The following is a 17,049-nucleotide window of genomic DNA, read 5'->3' as shown; positions in this document are numbered from 1 at the left end:
ACATCCTGTGAATATGTTATAAATGTGCAATATTTATGTTTTATTACATAATAAAAAGTAAAAACATCTGGTTGTTTGTCTGAAAATTAAGTAAATTAGGATAGCTATTTTCAGCAAAGAGCAGTTAATAAATTGGTCTTAATGAAGTGATTATTAGCAAATGTTACTTCCATAAAAGTAGTTGGAAGTTTGATAAGCTAAAGCAGTGATGGTGAACCTTTTTGAGCCTCAGTGCCCAAACTGCAACCAAAAGCCACCTATTTATTGCAAAGTGCCAGTGCAGCAATTTAGGCAGTAATGCATTTCTCTTTGTTCATTGACAACTTTCAATCCTTCAGCCTCCCAAGGAAACCAACGCAGTTGAAAGGAGGAGGGCAAATTCATCTATCATTGTAGGAAGCTTCTGCAGGCAGATTCTTTGAGTTCTGTCTGGTGAACTTCATTCTGGGTTGATGGCCTGGGTGCCCACAGAAAGGGTTCAGAGTGCTGCCTCTGGTACCCGTGCCATAGGTTCGCCACCCCTGACCTAAAGCTTTCATGCATGTATGGACACAATGCCAAGGAGAACGGACATTAACAATGGGGAGATGTATCTGGTGTAAAAAAATTCTGTCTGTAACACTTTTTCAACACATGCGGAAATTGGGCATAAAGATGTATAAGTCAAATTGCAAATGAGGTCCATAATTTTACAGTGAGAACGAATTTTTACAAATTGAAAACTTTCAAGAAAGTTGACAATCTTCTACAAAGTGGACTTCCCTGCAAATTATCCACAAGTACTCACTATTATAATGCTCAAAAAAATTCTAAGAGATGAATTTCAGATTCTACATTCCTGAGTTAGCAATTTAAATATTCACGTTAATGACAATACAGTTAGAAAAAAGCTATAAAGTATGGTTGTACATTGTCAGAACTCTCTGTATGGGTTCTTCTTTGCAATATTTGAGCTTTTAAACTATACCCAGGGCTGTTCTGTAGGAACTGTAATTGACAACTTCTATGCAGAGTTAGTTCCACTGGTGAGTTGGGAGTGTGATCTCTAGGAAGCTGGGTGGTGCCTTTTTTGAGCTCAGTGTGTTTTTCAGCTGTGGTTGAGCGATGGATGCTAGGGTCACTGTCCAGGAACTCCTATTTTCTTCATCCTCAACCAACTTGCTGGTTTTATAAGTCTCCTAGTCTCTCCTCTTCATTGCTATTGCTATCAATCCGACTATATGGAGGACTACTCCTTGCCTATCAAATCTGTACCTTGCGGCCATCTTGGTTCGACTAAATTATCCTGACTTCTCCTGCCTTCTGAGCACATACTCAAAGAAGGGATTGTCTTCATGTTGTGACTAAGCAGACAGGGGCTGGACTTGTCAGTGAGCTCAGTACCAGTCTCCTTTCTCTGTTTTGACACATGGCTTAAAGTACAACTTTAAAGTATTAAAACTTTTTCCTAACTCTTCATTAAGCAAAAATAAGCAATTCTCTAATTTACTAGAATTAGCTATCTGCAGGTGTTTAGCTAATAGCAAAGACTTTACCTCGTCCGCCCAGACTAAACTCCATTTGCCATGCTTTCTGGTTGCCATGGGAAACCATACATCTAGAGAGGACAGGAGGCTTGTTGAGATGGTCTGCAGGGCCTGTAGTGGTGTCACAAGCATGTGACTCATTACATGCCTTTGGACGGCCAATTACCAACAAGCTGTCCTTTGTTCGATGCAAAGGACCTTTAGTGAGGTCACAAGCATGTGACTTATCACATGCTTCAGAACGGCCAATTACAAACATGCACTCCTCTCCTTGCTTCAGTGGGGTGAGCAAGGAGACCAGGAAGTGCCCACCAAAATCAGAATTAGCTGAATCTGAATCTTATTATATATATACCAGACATATCTCAGGCTAGGAAGAAGCCAGCAGCATAATACAGGTTTTGTTGGAATTGTTATCAAGGCTCAGTCCAGCTGTGCTAACACTATTTTTTGTGAGTAAATTTACAGTTACGCTTTAAGTTTGCATGTTGCATGTGAAAAAACAGCAAGACTTCAGTCACACAACTGAAGAAACTTTTAGAGCGAGTGGTTTGGAGTGGATGGTCTTGTTTTGAAATCTATGACCTTGGAACTTTATAGCCATTGTGGGAAAACCTGTGGTGACTAGCTCTGACCTGGCAGCGATAGTATCCATATTTACAGGCGGTCCCCTACTTAAGGACACCCGACTTACAGACAACCCATAGTTACAGACAGACCCCTCTGCCCACTGTGACCTCTGGTGAAGCTCTCTGGATGCTTTAAAATAGTCCCAGATTGCAATAATCAGCTTAAAATTGTCTGCAATGAAGCTTTATTTATAATTCTTGGTCCTATTACAGCAAAAAAATTTGAAACTCCAATTGTCACTGGGGCAAAAAAAAAAAATTGTCGGGAACTACAATGATAAAATATACAGTTTCGACTTACATACAAATTCAACTTAAGAACAAACCTACAGTCCCTATCTTGTATGTAACCCGGGGACTGCCTGTATTAAGATTCAGGAGCCTCCTAGTAGATCTGGCACACCGCGTAAAGGTGAGTGGGAATTTTAAGACTGGGGTTCAAAACACCTCCTTTGAGTTTAACATGTTCTCCTCTGTCTACTAAATTATCCTGGAGAAAATGCAGAGACAAAAGCTTTCTAATAACGTTCTGCTTAAATAAAGCTTTACTTCCCAATCAACAGCTGTAATTTATACAAATGTAATAACAGTGGTGGTAGCTGAAAATCTTATGTATCATCCAAGATATTGATCTTTTCATAAATAAGCTATGGAAATCCAAGTGAGATGTGTGTAGCTTGGCAAACCCTCAAAAGTTTTTTCTTAATAAATGTGCAGTTTAGATTACCCAGGGTTCACTAGAATGTTACATGGTTAATTTAATCCATAAATTACAATATATCTATTTAATAGTGAAAGGTGCTGATAATGCTTTTTAAGGAAAAAAGTCCCATAGACTATACACTCTTGCAAGCAGGGACCTTAGTCTTATTGTTTCATATGACAATGTTATTACTCTGTAATGTCTTATCTTATTTGTATATGTTTCCCATACTCTGTAAAGCGCTATGGAATTTGATGGTGCTACAGTATATAAATAAAAATCATTATTATATATTATTATACACTATATTAAATGCATAAAGGTGGGATGAGATGCTGTGTGCTGTGAAACTTCACACATCCAATCCAACTGTTTAACACAGGTCTAAGGCAGGGAAAATCTTTGCCCCAGGTAAAGGCAATTGTTTACAGCTTAGATCCGAAACTATTATGCCCTCAACCAGAACCTGGAATACATCATACCCTGACATATACATTTTATACAAGTCCTTTAAAAGCACAATCTATGTCAGAATCCATAAATGTCATGGAGTGAATGTTCACCTTATTGCTTGAACAACTCCATAAAGAAGCATACAATAAATAATCGGACATGGGATTGTTATGGTCTACTTTACGCAGAATTATAGCTTACCATGTAATATTTATGATGTATTAAGGTTCCAGTAAGACTTCCTGCAATAATATCTATATGAGTACTAATGATTTTGGAGTGCTTATTTAAAGGAAATTGCTAATGTAACTATTTACTCTAACTTAACAAATGTCAAAACGGTCATAAGTGTCACATTATGCCCCATTGATTGAATAAAGTAAATACTAGAGAATACAGTATAGCACGCAAACAGTATTTTCCTGCTGGACATGATTCTGTCCTCATAAATACACTATATTAACATGCTTTGTGATATCAGATAGAACACTATGATTTTTACAATAATACAATAATTCCATTACATTATATTTAGAGATGAGCGAGTATACTCGTCCGAGCTTGATGCTCGTTCGAGTATTAAGGTACTCGAAACGGCTCGTTGCTCGGACGAGTATTTCCCCTGCTCGAGTTCGAGCATTTAATTAAAAAAACACAGTGAAGAACAATGAAGAATAGAATAAAAACAGTGAACACAGTGAACACAGGATCATTTAAGTGAAAAACACAGTGAAGAACACAGTGAAGAATAGATTACAGATGTTCGGCACATCTGCTTACTTGTCGGAAGATACGCGCGGAACGGTGCAAACAAAATAGTATGTGGACAGAGACACCGGGGAGCAGCACAGGCAGCGGCAGGCACAGAGGCAGCACAGGCAGCGGCAGGCATGGGGAGCAGCACGGGCAGCGGCAGGCACGGGGAGCAGCACGGGCAGCGGCAGTCACGGGGAGCAGCACGGGCAGCGGCAGGCACGGGGAGCAGCACAGGCAGCGGCAGGCACAGAGGCAGCACAGGCAGCGGCAGGCATGGGGAGCAGCACGGGCAGCGGCAGGCACGGGGAGCAGCACGGGCAGCGGCAGGCACGGGGAGCAGCACGGGCAGCGGCAGGCACGGGGAGCAGCACGGGCAGCGGCAGGCACGGGGAGCAGCACGGGCAGCGGCAGGCACGGGGAGCAGCATGGGCAGCGGCAGGCACGGGGAGCAGTACGGGCAGCGGCAGGCACGGGGAGCAGCACGGGCAGTGGCAGGCACGGGGAGCAGCACGGGCAGCGGTAGGCACGGGGAGCAGCACGGGCAGCGGCAGGCACGGGGAGCAGCACGGGCAGCGGCAGGCACGGTGAGCAGCACGGGCAGCGGCAGGCACGGTGAGCAGCACGGGCATCGGCAGGCACGGGGAGCAGCACGGGCAGCGGCAGGCACCGAGACAGCGGGGCAGCGGCAGGCACCGAGACAGCGGGGCAGCGGCACAGAGACATCGGGAAGGGCAGAGAGATCGGGGAGACTTCAGTGGAAGAAGAGCAGCGGATCCCGGGACAGCGTATCTACCGACAAGTAAGCAGATGTGCCGAACATCTGCAATCTATTCTTCACTGTTTTTCACTTAAATGATCCTGTGTTCACTGTTTTTATCCTATTCCTCACTGTTCTTCACATCTGCTAACTTGTCGGGAGATAATATACGCGCGGAACAGTGAAGAATAGATTGCAGATGTTAGTATACATCTGCTAACTTATCAGAAGACATTCTTTTTCAATTAAATAACACATTTTATTCCCTAACCATGGTCCCTTTGAAAAATGCTCGGGTCTCCCATTGACTTCAATGGGGCTCGTTATTCGAGACGAGCACTTGAGCATCAGGAAAAGTTTGTCTCGAATAACGAATACCCGAGCATTTTAGTGCTCGCTCATCTCTAATTATATTCCATTAAAGGATGCTCTAAATATAGGGCAGAGTTTTATCTAATAATAAACTTAGCACCTAAGACGGGCTGTAATGCTCTGCCTTCACTTGCCAAAATGTGCAGTCCCTGAGGGATCGAGGGCCTGAGGTTAATATTATGGGGTTTTTTTTAAGCTTAATTGCTTAAAAATGATTCAGGGCGATTTGGGATACTAAACGTAGACACTAGTGGTTTAGTGTCGCAAATCTCCATGATAGGTTCCTTTTAAGTTATTTCAAGCCAAACCAGGAGTGGTGAAACACACAGAACAAGTGCAAGTATTTCCCTTTATACCTCACCTTTGCACCTGTTGTATGTGTTCCACTACTCAAAAAAACTGATGGAAATTATTGAAGACGGAGATCTGTACTGGTACTAATCTGTTTTTCAAACTGTAATGCATCTGACCCATACTTATTCCATTTGGCACCTTAATACAAATAAATGCTTGAGTAGCAAAGTATGTCTGTAATATTGCATCTGAAGCAGAATTATTTCTTATGTCAAATTTCATATAAATCTGAATTCCATCCAGTATTAAAGGATTAAGAAACACAAAGGATCTTAAAGATAGATATTTACTTTAAATTGGATATGTGATAAACAAATTGGGAGAGTTTGATCAAAGGGACCAAATCAGTAGAGGGATGCGAGTCCACCCCATTCATATATATTGCACTGCATTGTACAGTATAGAAATATATACTGTACTAGGCTTATACCCGAGTATAAGCCTAGTTTTTCAGCACAAAAAATGTGCTGAAAACCCAAACTCGGCTTATACTCGAGTAAAAAAAAATATAGGTTTTACCAGGTTTCTGTGGGGCCTCGGCTTATACTTGGGTCGGCTTATACTTGACTATATATTTAAAGCGAAAAAAAAAAAGTTAGGTCCTATCCTGTGGATAGGGCCTAACTTGCTGAGACCCCCACAGATCACGAAAACAAGGAGTCAGATGGGGTCCCACGCTCAGTGATCTCCGTTAGCTCTATAGAGATTAATAGAGCATTAATAGAACGTCCATACACGGCTGTCTGCTCCTTTACTCTGAGGGAGCGACAAGGGGCCCAACTGAGGTACATGGGACCCCATTGGACCCCTCGTTTTCGTGATCTGTGAGGGTTTCACACTGAGATCCTCACTGATCAGCAAGTTAGGCCCTATCCCATTGATAGGGCTTAACTTTTGTTCGTGGGAAACCCCCTTTAAGGAAAAGCCATAGCAGTGAATGTGTGCAAGGGTCGTAACATTATAATATAGTCATCCCCTATCCAGTAGATTTAAGGTCATACTTACACAGGTTATCATGACTTATGAAGGTGTAATTCTTTGCTATACCAAGCCTGTTATCTTGGATATGACTACAAGCCACTTATTTTCACAATATACAGATACACAGATTAATAACTATAAACCAAAACAGGAAAATCCTTGTTCAGTATGACTTGAAAGTACAACCACAAGCGTACAATCTGATGAAAATAAAATAAAGCAAACACTAATTACTCTGAAAGCCAGTAAGTATTGCTGTAAGATTGATGTCTTGAAGAAATAATTATATATTAAAAAAAAAGATGAAAAAGGATAATTGGTGGAATAAGTGAAATTGATTACATGTCATGAGCTTGATTTATACTCAGACAATTTACAACAATTATTTATGATGCTGCTGATTGTAGATTTATGCTGAAAATGATAATTAGGCCTTAACACCAATACAACGAGCTTGGCTAATTACAGTCAGGGCTGAAGCAAACAATTGATCATAACATGGAGTTAGTTTTAAATTGTTAAGGATATCTTTATTTTATAAATTACAGATAATTGGAGTGGTAGTGACACCTGACAATCTCATAGAAGTTCATAATAAAAGATACAAATGCAAGACATGTGCATCTATGGTATTACGGAAATACGCAATGTCAGAAAAACATAAAGGGATATACAGGTAAAACATATTGATAACCTATGGATAAGTCATCAATATGAGATCTGTGTGTTGCCATTTTCAGGGTCAGCAGCATCAAGTACACAGATGTGGCTTGAACAAAACAGTGCTTTGGCCACGGACTTTGTGCAGCTCAGTTCTCATTGACTTCTATTGGGATAATGAACAAAAAGTTTTCATTGCATGGCTGCATTGATTATTTGTACTTGAACCCTAAGTGCACCAAATTTAGAGGAGAGACATAGTAGGTTCTAGGTATTATTTGAGTCATTACATAACACTATGTGACAGTCAGGAGGTTAGTAACTAAAGATAGTTAAACTGGCTTTAAAGGGCTATTCCCACTTCGGCAAATTAATGTTTTTGCTTGTATGATGAAGAATAATACAATTTTCCTATATACTTTCTGTGTCAATTTCTCATGGTTTTCCAGATCTCTGCTTGCTGTCCTTCTATAGGAAACTTCCATGTTTACTTCCATTGGACAGAAATCTGACCATGGTCACGAAGGTGCACAGCTCATTAGTATCACAGAGAGTGATCTCGAGCTGTGTGATACTAAGGAGCTGTGCACCTCTGTGACCGTGGTCAGATTTCTGTTCACTGGAAGTAAACATAGAAGCTTTCTATAGAAGGAGTTAACAAAAGGGGCTTTCTCCTTTACTACCCAGTAATAAGCTAGCACATCTGTTTAACAAACTGCCATGAATAACAGTGCATCATCTGTATTGTTGGTGTCCAAAATTTGTAGGGCCCTGTTATGTTTCAACTTACCAAAGAAAAATGTCATAAGTATATGCAAGGAAGTGCACATTAAATAATATAATCCATTACAGAAATGACATTGATGGCTTGAAATTGACAGGGATGGGTCTTTTTAGATAACTAATCATGTGTGAATCCTTAAAATTAGTAAATTTAAGTAGCTGAACAGGCCTAATAATATACAGTGATCACTGTATAAATAATTCCCCACTGTCACAATGTTTTACTTTCTGCTGGAAAGTCAAGCTCCCTACATGACACACTCCAGATAAGGCAGCAGAATCGTAGGAATTAATATTTATTCACTGTTAAACTGTCTTGCATGGGGCTGCTCTGTCATAGTTATTTGCATGATTGAAATGGGAAGCATGTTAGCTGACGGTTCAAATTTAAATGAGGGGACGTGGAACGCTGGACAGATTTATCGAATGTATGCTCTTAGCTGCAGGACTTTAGACTGTATCTGGTGAAAATCAGAAATGTTTTCTTTAACTTATTACAAACGAATAACCAAAAGCTTTTATAAAGCTGAGAGTATGGGCATGAAATTTAGGAAAAATCCCAACTGCTAAGTTATAAACATCACAAAACTTGGACATAAATAGAAAAGTATGCAAATGTACAAAAAAATGCTCTCTATTGATAAATAAATACAGATATCTTTAGACATGGAAGCAAACTCTGGACCATCCAGTAAAAAGTGTGTGTCTTAATTATAAAAAGGGTAATACCTAAATTATATTTAGCTAATTATACCTCAATATTACGAGGTATATATTGACTATATATATTTCACTATCGGTAAATTGTGAAAAAATGAAGCATTTGCAGCAAGCCAACATTAAAGGTATGCTCAAATAACAATCCAAAGCGTCAGACTATACCAAACAGAGGGACACATACTCGATACCCCGACACATGTTTCAATGCTTGTCCTTATTCATCGATTGATACAACTTCTACAAAAAACTATTGACTGAAATTTAGTTTAGATTTTAACTTTTTTCCAAAATTCCAGTGAAAAAGGCCTGATGCAAACATCCCTGTTGCATTGATTGTATTATGCTACCATAGTCATTCACCATCTATATGCAGAAAATCAATTTGACATGCTTTGTGCAGCACTGCATAATCTGTATGCGCTATATAAATAAAGGAATTATTTATTTATTTATTATTTATTGTGATTTTTATTTAATATGCAATTGCAGACAGATACTTGGCAAAACGTGCTACTGTACATCCCACATTACGCAGGTATGATCTATAGAGATTCCATGTGCAAGGCATGTGCATAAACTTAAAGAGATATATATATATATATATATTTCTCAAGTTGAGCAACTTGCAAATTGGTAACATGTTAAAACAGGTCAAATGTACCTGTATGTCAGCTTTAAGATGTCTTCATAGTCTATGGCTATGGCTATAGCTACATAGACATTTCTTTTTTTTCAATTTGCAGAACAATTTCAGCTTGTTATAGTCCTTGAAATAATAATAGTAAGGCATCATGTACACAACCGTGTGTTAAAACGGGTTAAAAATATTTACGGCCTGTATCGGCACCTCAGACTTATTAGCATAACTTTAAAAATTGATTTTCACAATGAACATAGATAACAAATATAAGAAGATTACCACAGTCCCAGTCCCTGGACCTATAAGTGAGTGTCCCTGGTTCATCATGCTTGATTTTGATTCCCTTTAAATATAATTTTATTATATTTGCTATGATATAACTACTACCTTCAAATCCAAAGCCTCTTCACTACCTTTTCCATTTGTGTCCTGCTAGCCTCTATATTCACAATGCATCTGAAGCAGATTTGTAATTTACTGAACACTTTCTCTTACTCTTTTACGATCTATAGAAGTAATACTGTTGGCATATTACTTTTTTCCATAATTTCTCACTTAAAGCTCCACAGTATAATGTCTACCTGCACTAGCATAAAACGAGCAGACCTCTAGCCAGATATTACATTTTTAAAATTTGCATGCTTCAATAGGCAAGTAATATTAGTCTTTCCGAGGAGACCATGTCTGTAAACGTCTGTGCTTGCAAATGCAATAAGAGTAATTGTACTCGAATAAAAACAGGCTGATTAAAATGCCTTGGTGCTGTCAATGCAGACAGAATTTTAGAACTGTTAAGAGGAAAGAAATGCTTCTGAATATTCTCTTAGGGGTTCCTCTATGACTAAGAGACCTTATTGCAATGAGAGAGGGAGGTGTTGGGGGCTACATAATGCCCTTCTGTGTGATACCGACATGACAAGACTAGCAATGGACAGCACTGAGATCTACATCAGGAGGAGCTGAGGTGAGCATTTGTAGGTTTTTTTATTGTTTTTAAGTGGTGGGTTTACTTTAAGTGGACATTAAGTTGACAAATGGACTTTATGTTTCGGTACATAAACAAGGGCATCTGCATGTCGCACCAACCACTGACTGTTCATTTAGGGGGAATGCATACAATAATATCTTCTGGAAGTCAGTAGGACATCTCAAAAAGTTCAGAGTCCTGATACTGCCAGCATTCATGTGGCTCATGGCTGCTACAGACTAAAGAGAAAGATTAGGGTAGTGTACTTACCCTAATAAAATTTCTTATTGGTGGTCAACTCTCTTACATAATTTTATACTGTAGCTTATATACTGCACTAACATGAAGTTTAGCAGTCACTGGTGATGGACAGCTTAGCAAATATCAGCTGAAAATGGATAAAACACAATGGGATTACTTGCCCTTCTTGCATTTAAAGATGCAGAGAGGATTAGTGTATTGCTTTCTTTTTTTAGTTTGTGTTTTAACTTTTGTTCAGTGTTGTCTTGACCTAAAATTGACAGCATATTGTGTCCATTTCTTGTATTTTTAAATCCATTTGCAGTGTTTTCAGATACTGTCAATCACTATTACCCAGGCTGTCTGTCAAATTGATAAACTGTACAAGCATTTCTTTGAGAATGTATTGGGTTCTGCTTTCCCAAAGTCATGATTCATACACAAAAACAGCATTAAGGATTGAATTAAACCTCAGTTGTGTTTAATGTCAATGGAATTAAAGTCCATAGGCTTTGATAAACAATTTTAAAAAATACAAACAAATAATGCAAAGAAACACTGCATATCTATTCTTATATTTAAATCATTGTGATGATCCCTTTCACTCCTGCAAAATAATATAAAATCCTGAATTTTTACTAAAACCATTTGAATGTGTTAGACAGATGTGGTATATCCACTGGTGGGAAGTTCTCTTTCCCTTTTAATAGTTAAGAGAAATTTACTCTATTAAGTTTATCCCCTATATGTGCACACTGACCACCAATACCATCTTTATAGAGACAGCTGTAGACAGAAAATTGTACTGAGAATTACATAGATGAATTCAAGCTTTACTAATTTTTCAATGCATTTACATGAAATGGTGAGACACTTATTAACCCCTTAACGCTCTGCGCCATAGCTCTACGGCGCAGAGGTATAAGGGATGTATGAAGAGGGCTCACGGGCTGAGTCCTCTTCAAACAAAGGTGGGGGTTTTTGCATAATGCATAAAACCCCCACCGCTAATAACCGCGGTCGGTGCTAGCACCGATCGCGGCTATTAACCCCCCCGTTGTCGCCGGCAAAGCCGCCGGCGGCATTTAAATCGCCACGCCCCCGAACGTCATCGGGGGGCGGCGATCGGTTGCCATGGTAGCCTTGTGTCTTCTTTTGACACGAGGCTATCTGGCAGCTGCAGATTCGTTCGCCAGTGGCTCATTGTAATGAATGTGCTGCAAAAATGCCATATATTGCAATACAGAAGTATTGCAGTATATGGTAGGAGCGATCTGACCATCTAGGGTTAATGTACACTAGATGGTCTAAAAGATAGTGAAAAGTTTAAAAAATAAAAAAAATTAATAAAATATTAAAAGTTCAAATCACCCCCCTTTCCCTAGAACGGATATAAAACATAATAAACAGTAAAAAATCACAAACATATTAGGTATCACCGCGTCCCAAAATGCCCGATCTATCAAAATATAAAAACGGTTACAGGCGGCGGTGACCTCCGAGGCGGGAAATGGCGCCCAAATGTCCGAAATGCGACTTTTACACCTTTTTACATAACATCTCCGTGCGCCAAAGTATGAAAAAGTTATTAGCGTCAGAAGATGGCAAAAAATGTTTTTTCTTTTTTGTACACACTCGTTTAATTTTTGAAAATGTATTAAAACACAATAAAACCTATATAAATTTGGTATCACCGCGATCGCACCGAACCAAAGAATAAAGTAGGCGTGTTATTTGGAGCGAAGAGTGAAAGTCGTAAAAACTGAGCCCACAAGAACGTGACGCACGTGCGTTTTTTTAAAAATTTTTCCACATTTGGAATTTTTTTTCAGCTTCGCAGTACACGGCATGTTAAAATAAATAACATTACGGGAAAGTAAAATTTGTTACGCACAAAATAAGCCCTCACACAGGTCTGTACACAGAAAAAATGAAAAAGTTATGGATTTTTGAAGTTGGAGAGCGAGAAATGAGCCGGAAAACCCTCCGTCCTTAAGGGGTTAATCTATTCCTTCCAATTAAAAGGGTATTCCCACAAAGACAAGATACTTAAATATACTAAGGATAACAAAAGAGCACATTCTCTAATTAACTGTAATTAACTAAAATACAGGATTTCACTGATATAATTCCAACCTGTCTCTCTGTCCTGGTGTATACAAATTCGGTTGCTCCAGGATCCGACTGTAAATTTTCAGATTTTTATGGTCGGGCAGGACAGATTCTTCTCAGGAGTTGTTTCTGCTGTGTGCTCCATGCAGTGTGATCTCTCCCCCCCCCCCCACCATAACAAGACTAACTCACAGACAGACACTTCCTGTCAGCAAGCAGCAGCGTGCACAGACTTTTTCTACAAGACACAGATAAGATCTTTATAGCAGGGGAATAAGCTGACTTGGTGTGTTATGGCTGAGATGTAGTATAGCTGACAGCGTGTGTTATAGTTGAGTTAGCGGAATGTCATTGTGTGTTATATCCATCTCATGAATCTCATCATCTCTGTTCAAAAGCTAAATAAAAGTGTAGATTAACCCTGAACCCTGATAATCTAAACACATTGTCAGCACACAGCATCTTATAGCAAAGAGGGAGCATAATATGTCTGCTTAGAAAGTCCCTGCCCACACTCTGGAATTTTACACTGACCATCACTGAGTTATAGGGGCTATAATAGAAATAAAACTGAGTACCAATGTAAAGTAACAGGGTTAAAAATGCCCTTTAAAGACTAGTAATTTAGCTCAGGTCTGGTTTTTGACCATATCCAGAGTTATCTGCCACATTCCCTTAATTACACTCTCCGGCCACTTTATTAGATACACCTGTCCAACTGCTCGTTAACACTTAGTTTCTAATCAGCCAATCACATGGCGGCAACTCAGTGCATTTAGGAATGTAGACATGGTCAAGACAATCTCCTGCAGTTCAAACCGAGCATCAGTATGGGGAAGAAAGGTGATTTGAGTGCCTTTGAACGTGGCATGGTTGTTGGTGCCAGAAGGGCTGGTCTGAGTATTTCAGAAACTGCTGATCTACTGGGATTTTGACGCACAACCATCTCTAGGGTTTACAGCGAATGGTCTGAAAAAGAAAAAGCATCCAGTGAGCGTCAGTTCTGTGGGCGGAAATGCCTTGTTGATGCCAGAGGTCAGAGGAGAACGGGCAGACTGGTTCGAGCTGATGGAAAGGCAACAGTGCCTCAAATTGCCACCTGTTACAACCAAGGTAGGCAGAAGAGCATCTCTGAACGCACAGTACGTCGAACTTTGAGGCAGATGGGCTACAGCAGCAGAAGACCACACTGGGTGCCACTCCTTTCAGCTAAGAACTGGAAACTGAGGCTACAATTTGCACAAGCTCATCGAAATTGGACAGTAGAAGATTGGAAAAACGTTGCCTGCTCTGATGAGTCTCGATTTCTGCTGCGACATTCGGATGGTAGGGTCAGAATTCGGCATCAACAACATGAAAGCATGGATCCATCCTGCTTTGTATCAACGGTTCAGGCTGGAGGTGGTGGTGTCATGGTGTGGGGAATATTTTCTTGGCACTCTTTGGGCCCCTTGGTACCAATTGAGCATCGTTGCAACGCCACAGCCTACCTGAGTATTGTTGCTGACCATGTCCATCCCTTTATGACCACAATGTACCCAACATCTGATGGCTACTTTCAGCAAGATAATGCGCCCTGTCATAAAGCTGGAATCATCTCAGACTGGTTTCTTGAACATGACAATGAGTTCACTGTACTTAAACAGTCACCAGATCTCAATCCAATAGAGCATCTTTGGGATGTGTTAGAACGGGAGATTCACATCATGGATGTGCAGCCGACAAATCTGCGGCAACTGTGCGATGCCATCATGTCAATATGGACCAAAATCTCTGAGGAATGCTTCCAGCACCTTGTTGAATCTATTCCATGAAGAATTGAGGCAGTTCTGAAGGCAAAAGGGGGTCCAACCCGTTACTAGCATGGTGTACCTAATAAAGTGGTCGGTGAGTGTATTTAACACATACTGAATGGCCCACATTTACATGTTCTGGTGCTCAGGTTTTTTTCTGGTGCTTTCAGGAGGTGCCCTCTATTACTTTATAAAGATATTTTATTTATTATTAGAATTCTATAATTTACTACTAAGATACTAAATTCCAATTAAGCAATTAAAGCTTTTCCACTAGTCATGAGATGGGCAAGATTCTCTCAGTATGAGTACCAAGCTAAGTTTTAATTGCATGGGGAGCAAAGAAATCTTTGCAAAGTCACCAAAGTTAGGCTGAAAATTGTCTATACACTATAAATATTTCATAGAATAAAATATTTATAGACACACGCTACAGTATAGTAACACTAATTTAATGATAGCGTGGAATTTTCTCGTATAGCTGCCACTGCTGTCAATTGAGCCTGGTGGGTAGGATATGTCCACCAGCGTTAACACTCTCTTGTATAAATGTTATGTCAATTTTGTGAGAATGAAACACTATAAAATATGAATTTGTGTTTACATTACCATTGAAAGAAAGTCAACTATTTATGCGGCCATGGTTGCCAGATTTCATAAATGTGGGCTTAAAACTTTTTGTTCTTTGTAAATACAAGATATACGGTATAAACAGGGCAAAAAATACTTGAACAATGATTAATTTTTATTATACATTCTACTATATTATTTGGTGTTTATTGAGGTTATTCAAACTGGCAGATATAAAGAATAGTGGCTTCTCCATATAGACATGATGATGATGATTATTATTATAATTTTTCAGCTCCAGCCGTCTGAACTGGGTTGCTCCTGCTGAAACAGAGAGAGGGGGTAGATTTTGTATTTTGTTCAACACATTTATGTATTAAACTAGGTTTTACTTTTAGTAGATAACTACGACACAACCAGCTCACAGAGCACGATCTTAATGTTACTTTCTCACATCTTACCTTGGATGGGATCATGATGCTACTTCCCACCAAGATCAGTGACGCAGAAACCTGCAGGTTGACACCTTAAAGGATAGGGCCCTATCCACTTGCTGTAATGAGACCCCCACAGATCACGAAAAGGAGGGGTCCGAAGAAGTCCAAGCTAACTCAGTCGGACCCCTCATCGCTGCGGAAGATTAATGGAGCATACGGCCGCACATGACCATTCTGCTCCATACATCTCAATGGAGGCTACGGAATTTCCCGAGCGCTGCACTCAGCGATCTCCACCAGCTCCGCACCGATCAGCAACTTGATTTGTGGGAAAACCCCTTTAAGTGAACCGATCTAGCATAAACCACTTCTTGGAGTAAAAAGCCTTTGAATAACTATAAGATTATAGTCCAAAACAGAAATAAAGCATAATTTGTAATTCATGTCTTACAACAGTCTCACTTTCCGTAGAATTACCATGTTATAGAACAATTCTCCACAAACCTTGAATGGCTTGCAGATATTAGTCACAGGAAATTCTCTAGGGAAAGCGATGCTTTGTTTGAAAATGAAATTTCATTCGGGTATTAGGACCTTCTCATATAAAACATTTGTTATTTTTGATGCAGCTGGTGATAGAGAGCAATGTCACATCTTTTTTTAACAAGGGGATACAGCCCGGAATATTACATTTTAATAAAGCAGTCTCTTCTTATTTACTGTTCATCCTAGGCAATCTTCTGGCTCCTCTGCAGGCCACTATCATATTGTGTTTATTTTCCATCTTGTTAGCTCACTAGCTCAGTCAAGGCCTTCATTTAATCTGCTCTGCCATGAAGACATCTGGGAATTAAGCAGCCCACTAGTTCATTAGCCAGTTTTACCTCTGAGACTTCTGTCAAAAGGACTTGTTCCTCTCTAATTCTTATTATTGTACACGGCGTGGTAATATTATTAGTTTTGTTCTTATTGCTACGTGCATTCGGAAATCCATTTGAACTCTGTCACCTACATATTTTACAATCCCTTAGTATGGATTAGTGTGTGAGTAACAAAAATGATATGTTTCTGTGATCAATGTAACTGTGCAAATACTTTCCAAGATCATTAAAAGGAAAGTATTACATAGGGAAAGCTCTTTTTCATTAACGCAGAAAGGGTTGTCCATTAAATTACATTATATAATGTTTTCAGTTCTAGACACATAGATAAAGAGATAAATTATATGAACTAGACATTGCATTAACATCACCACGATGGGAGAAATATTCTTCAATAGAATTATTCTGTGTGGATTGTTTTATAACAATAGAGAATAAAAGTTTTTTTATTTTATAACAACAACAAAAAAATTTCAGACATGTCCGGCTTGCTGTTTACTGCTGTAGCCAGATACAGAGGATGACCTTTGGGTACACCTGCATATCCAGTGTCCATAGAGAGAGTGTAGCCATATAGAAAAGGGAAACATGCTTTGATTTTCTATCCCTTGAAAGGCGCCGTTTCTGCCCCACAACATAGAGAAATGGACAAGAATGCTGAATATATGTTACCTACACCCACCCTTCTGTACCATATATCTATAAGAGTCATGTA

The 17,049-nt window shown here is 39.5% G+C and overlaps 1 protein-coding gene across 8 annotated transcripts in view; it reads right to left on the bottom strand.

The window, feature by feature from the left end:
- Positions 1-17,049, bottom strand: part of AUTS2 (activator of transcription and developmental regulator AUTS2) — a 959,393-nt gene that overhangs the window by 829,734 nt on the left and 112,610 nt on the right. Inside the window, exon 1 of one of the 8 annotated variants that reach the window (XM_072136192.1) lies at positions 1,536-1,598. The exons of the other annotated variants lie outside the window; for them this stretch is intronic. Coding sequence (XP_071992293.1) covers positions 1,536-1,583 — 48 coding nt within the window. The 5' untranslated portion in view covers positions 1,584-1,598. Of the gene's footprint in view, positions 1-1,535; positions 1,599-17,049 lie in introns of those variants that run through there. 8 annotated transcript variants of the gene reach the window in all.

Source organism: Engystomops pustulosus, chromosome 2 (genome assembly GCF_040894005.1).
Source record: "Engystomops pustulosus chromosome 2, aEngPut4.maternal, whole genome shotgun sequence".
In the NCBI taxonomy this organism is placed as follows: Eukaryota; Metazoa; Chordata; class Amphibia; order Anura; family Leptodactylidae; genus Engystomops; species Engystomops pustulosus.
Note: the sequence above shows the minus strand (reverse complement) of the source record. Positions and strands in the feature narration are given on the sequence as shown.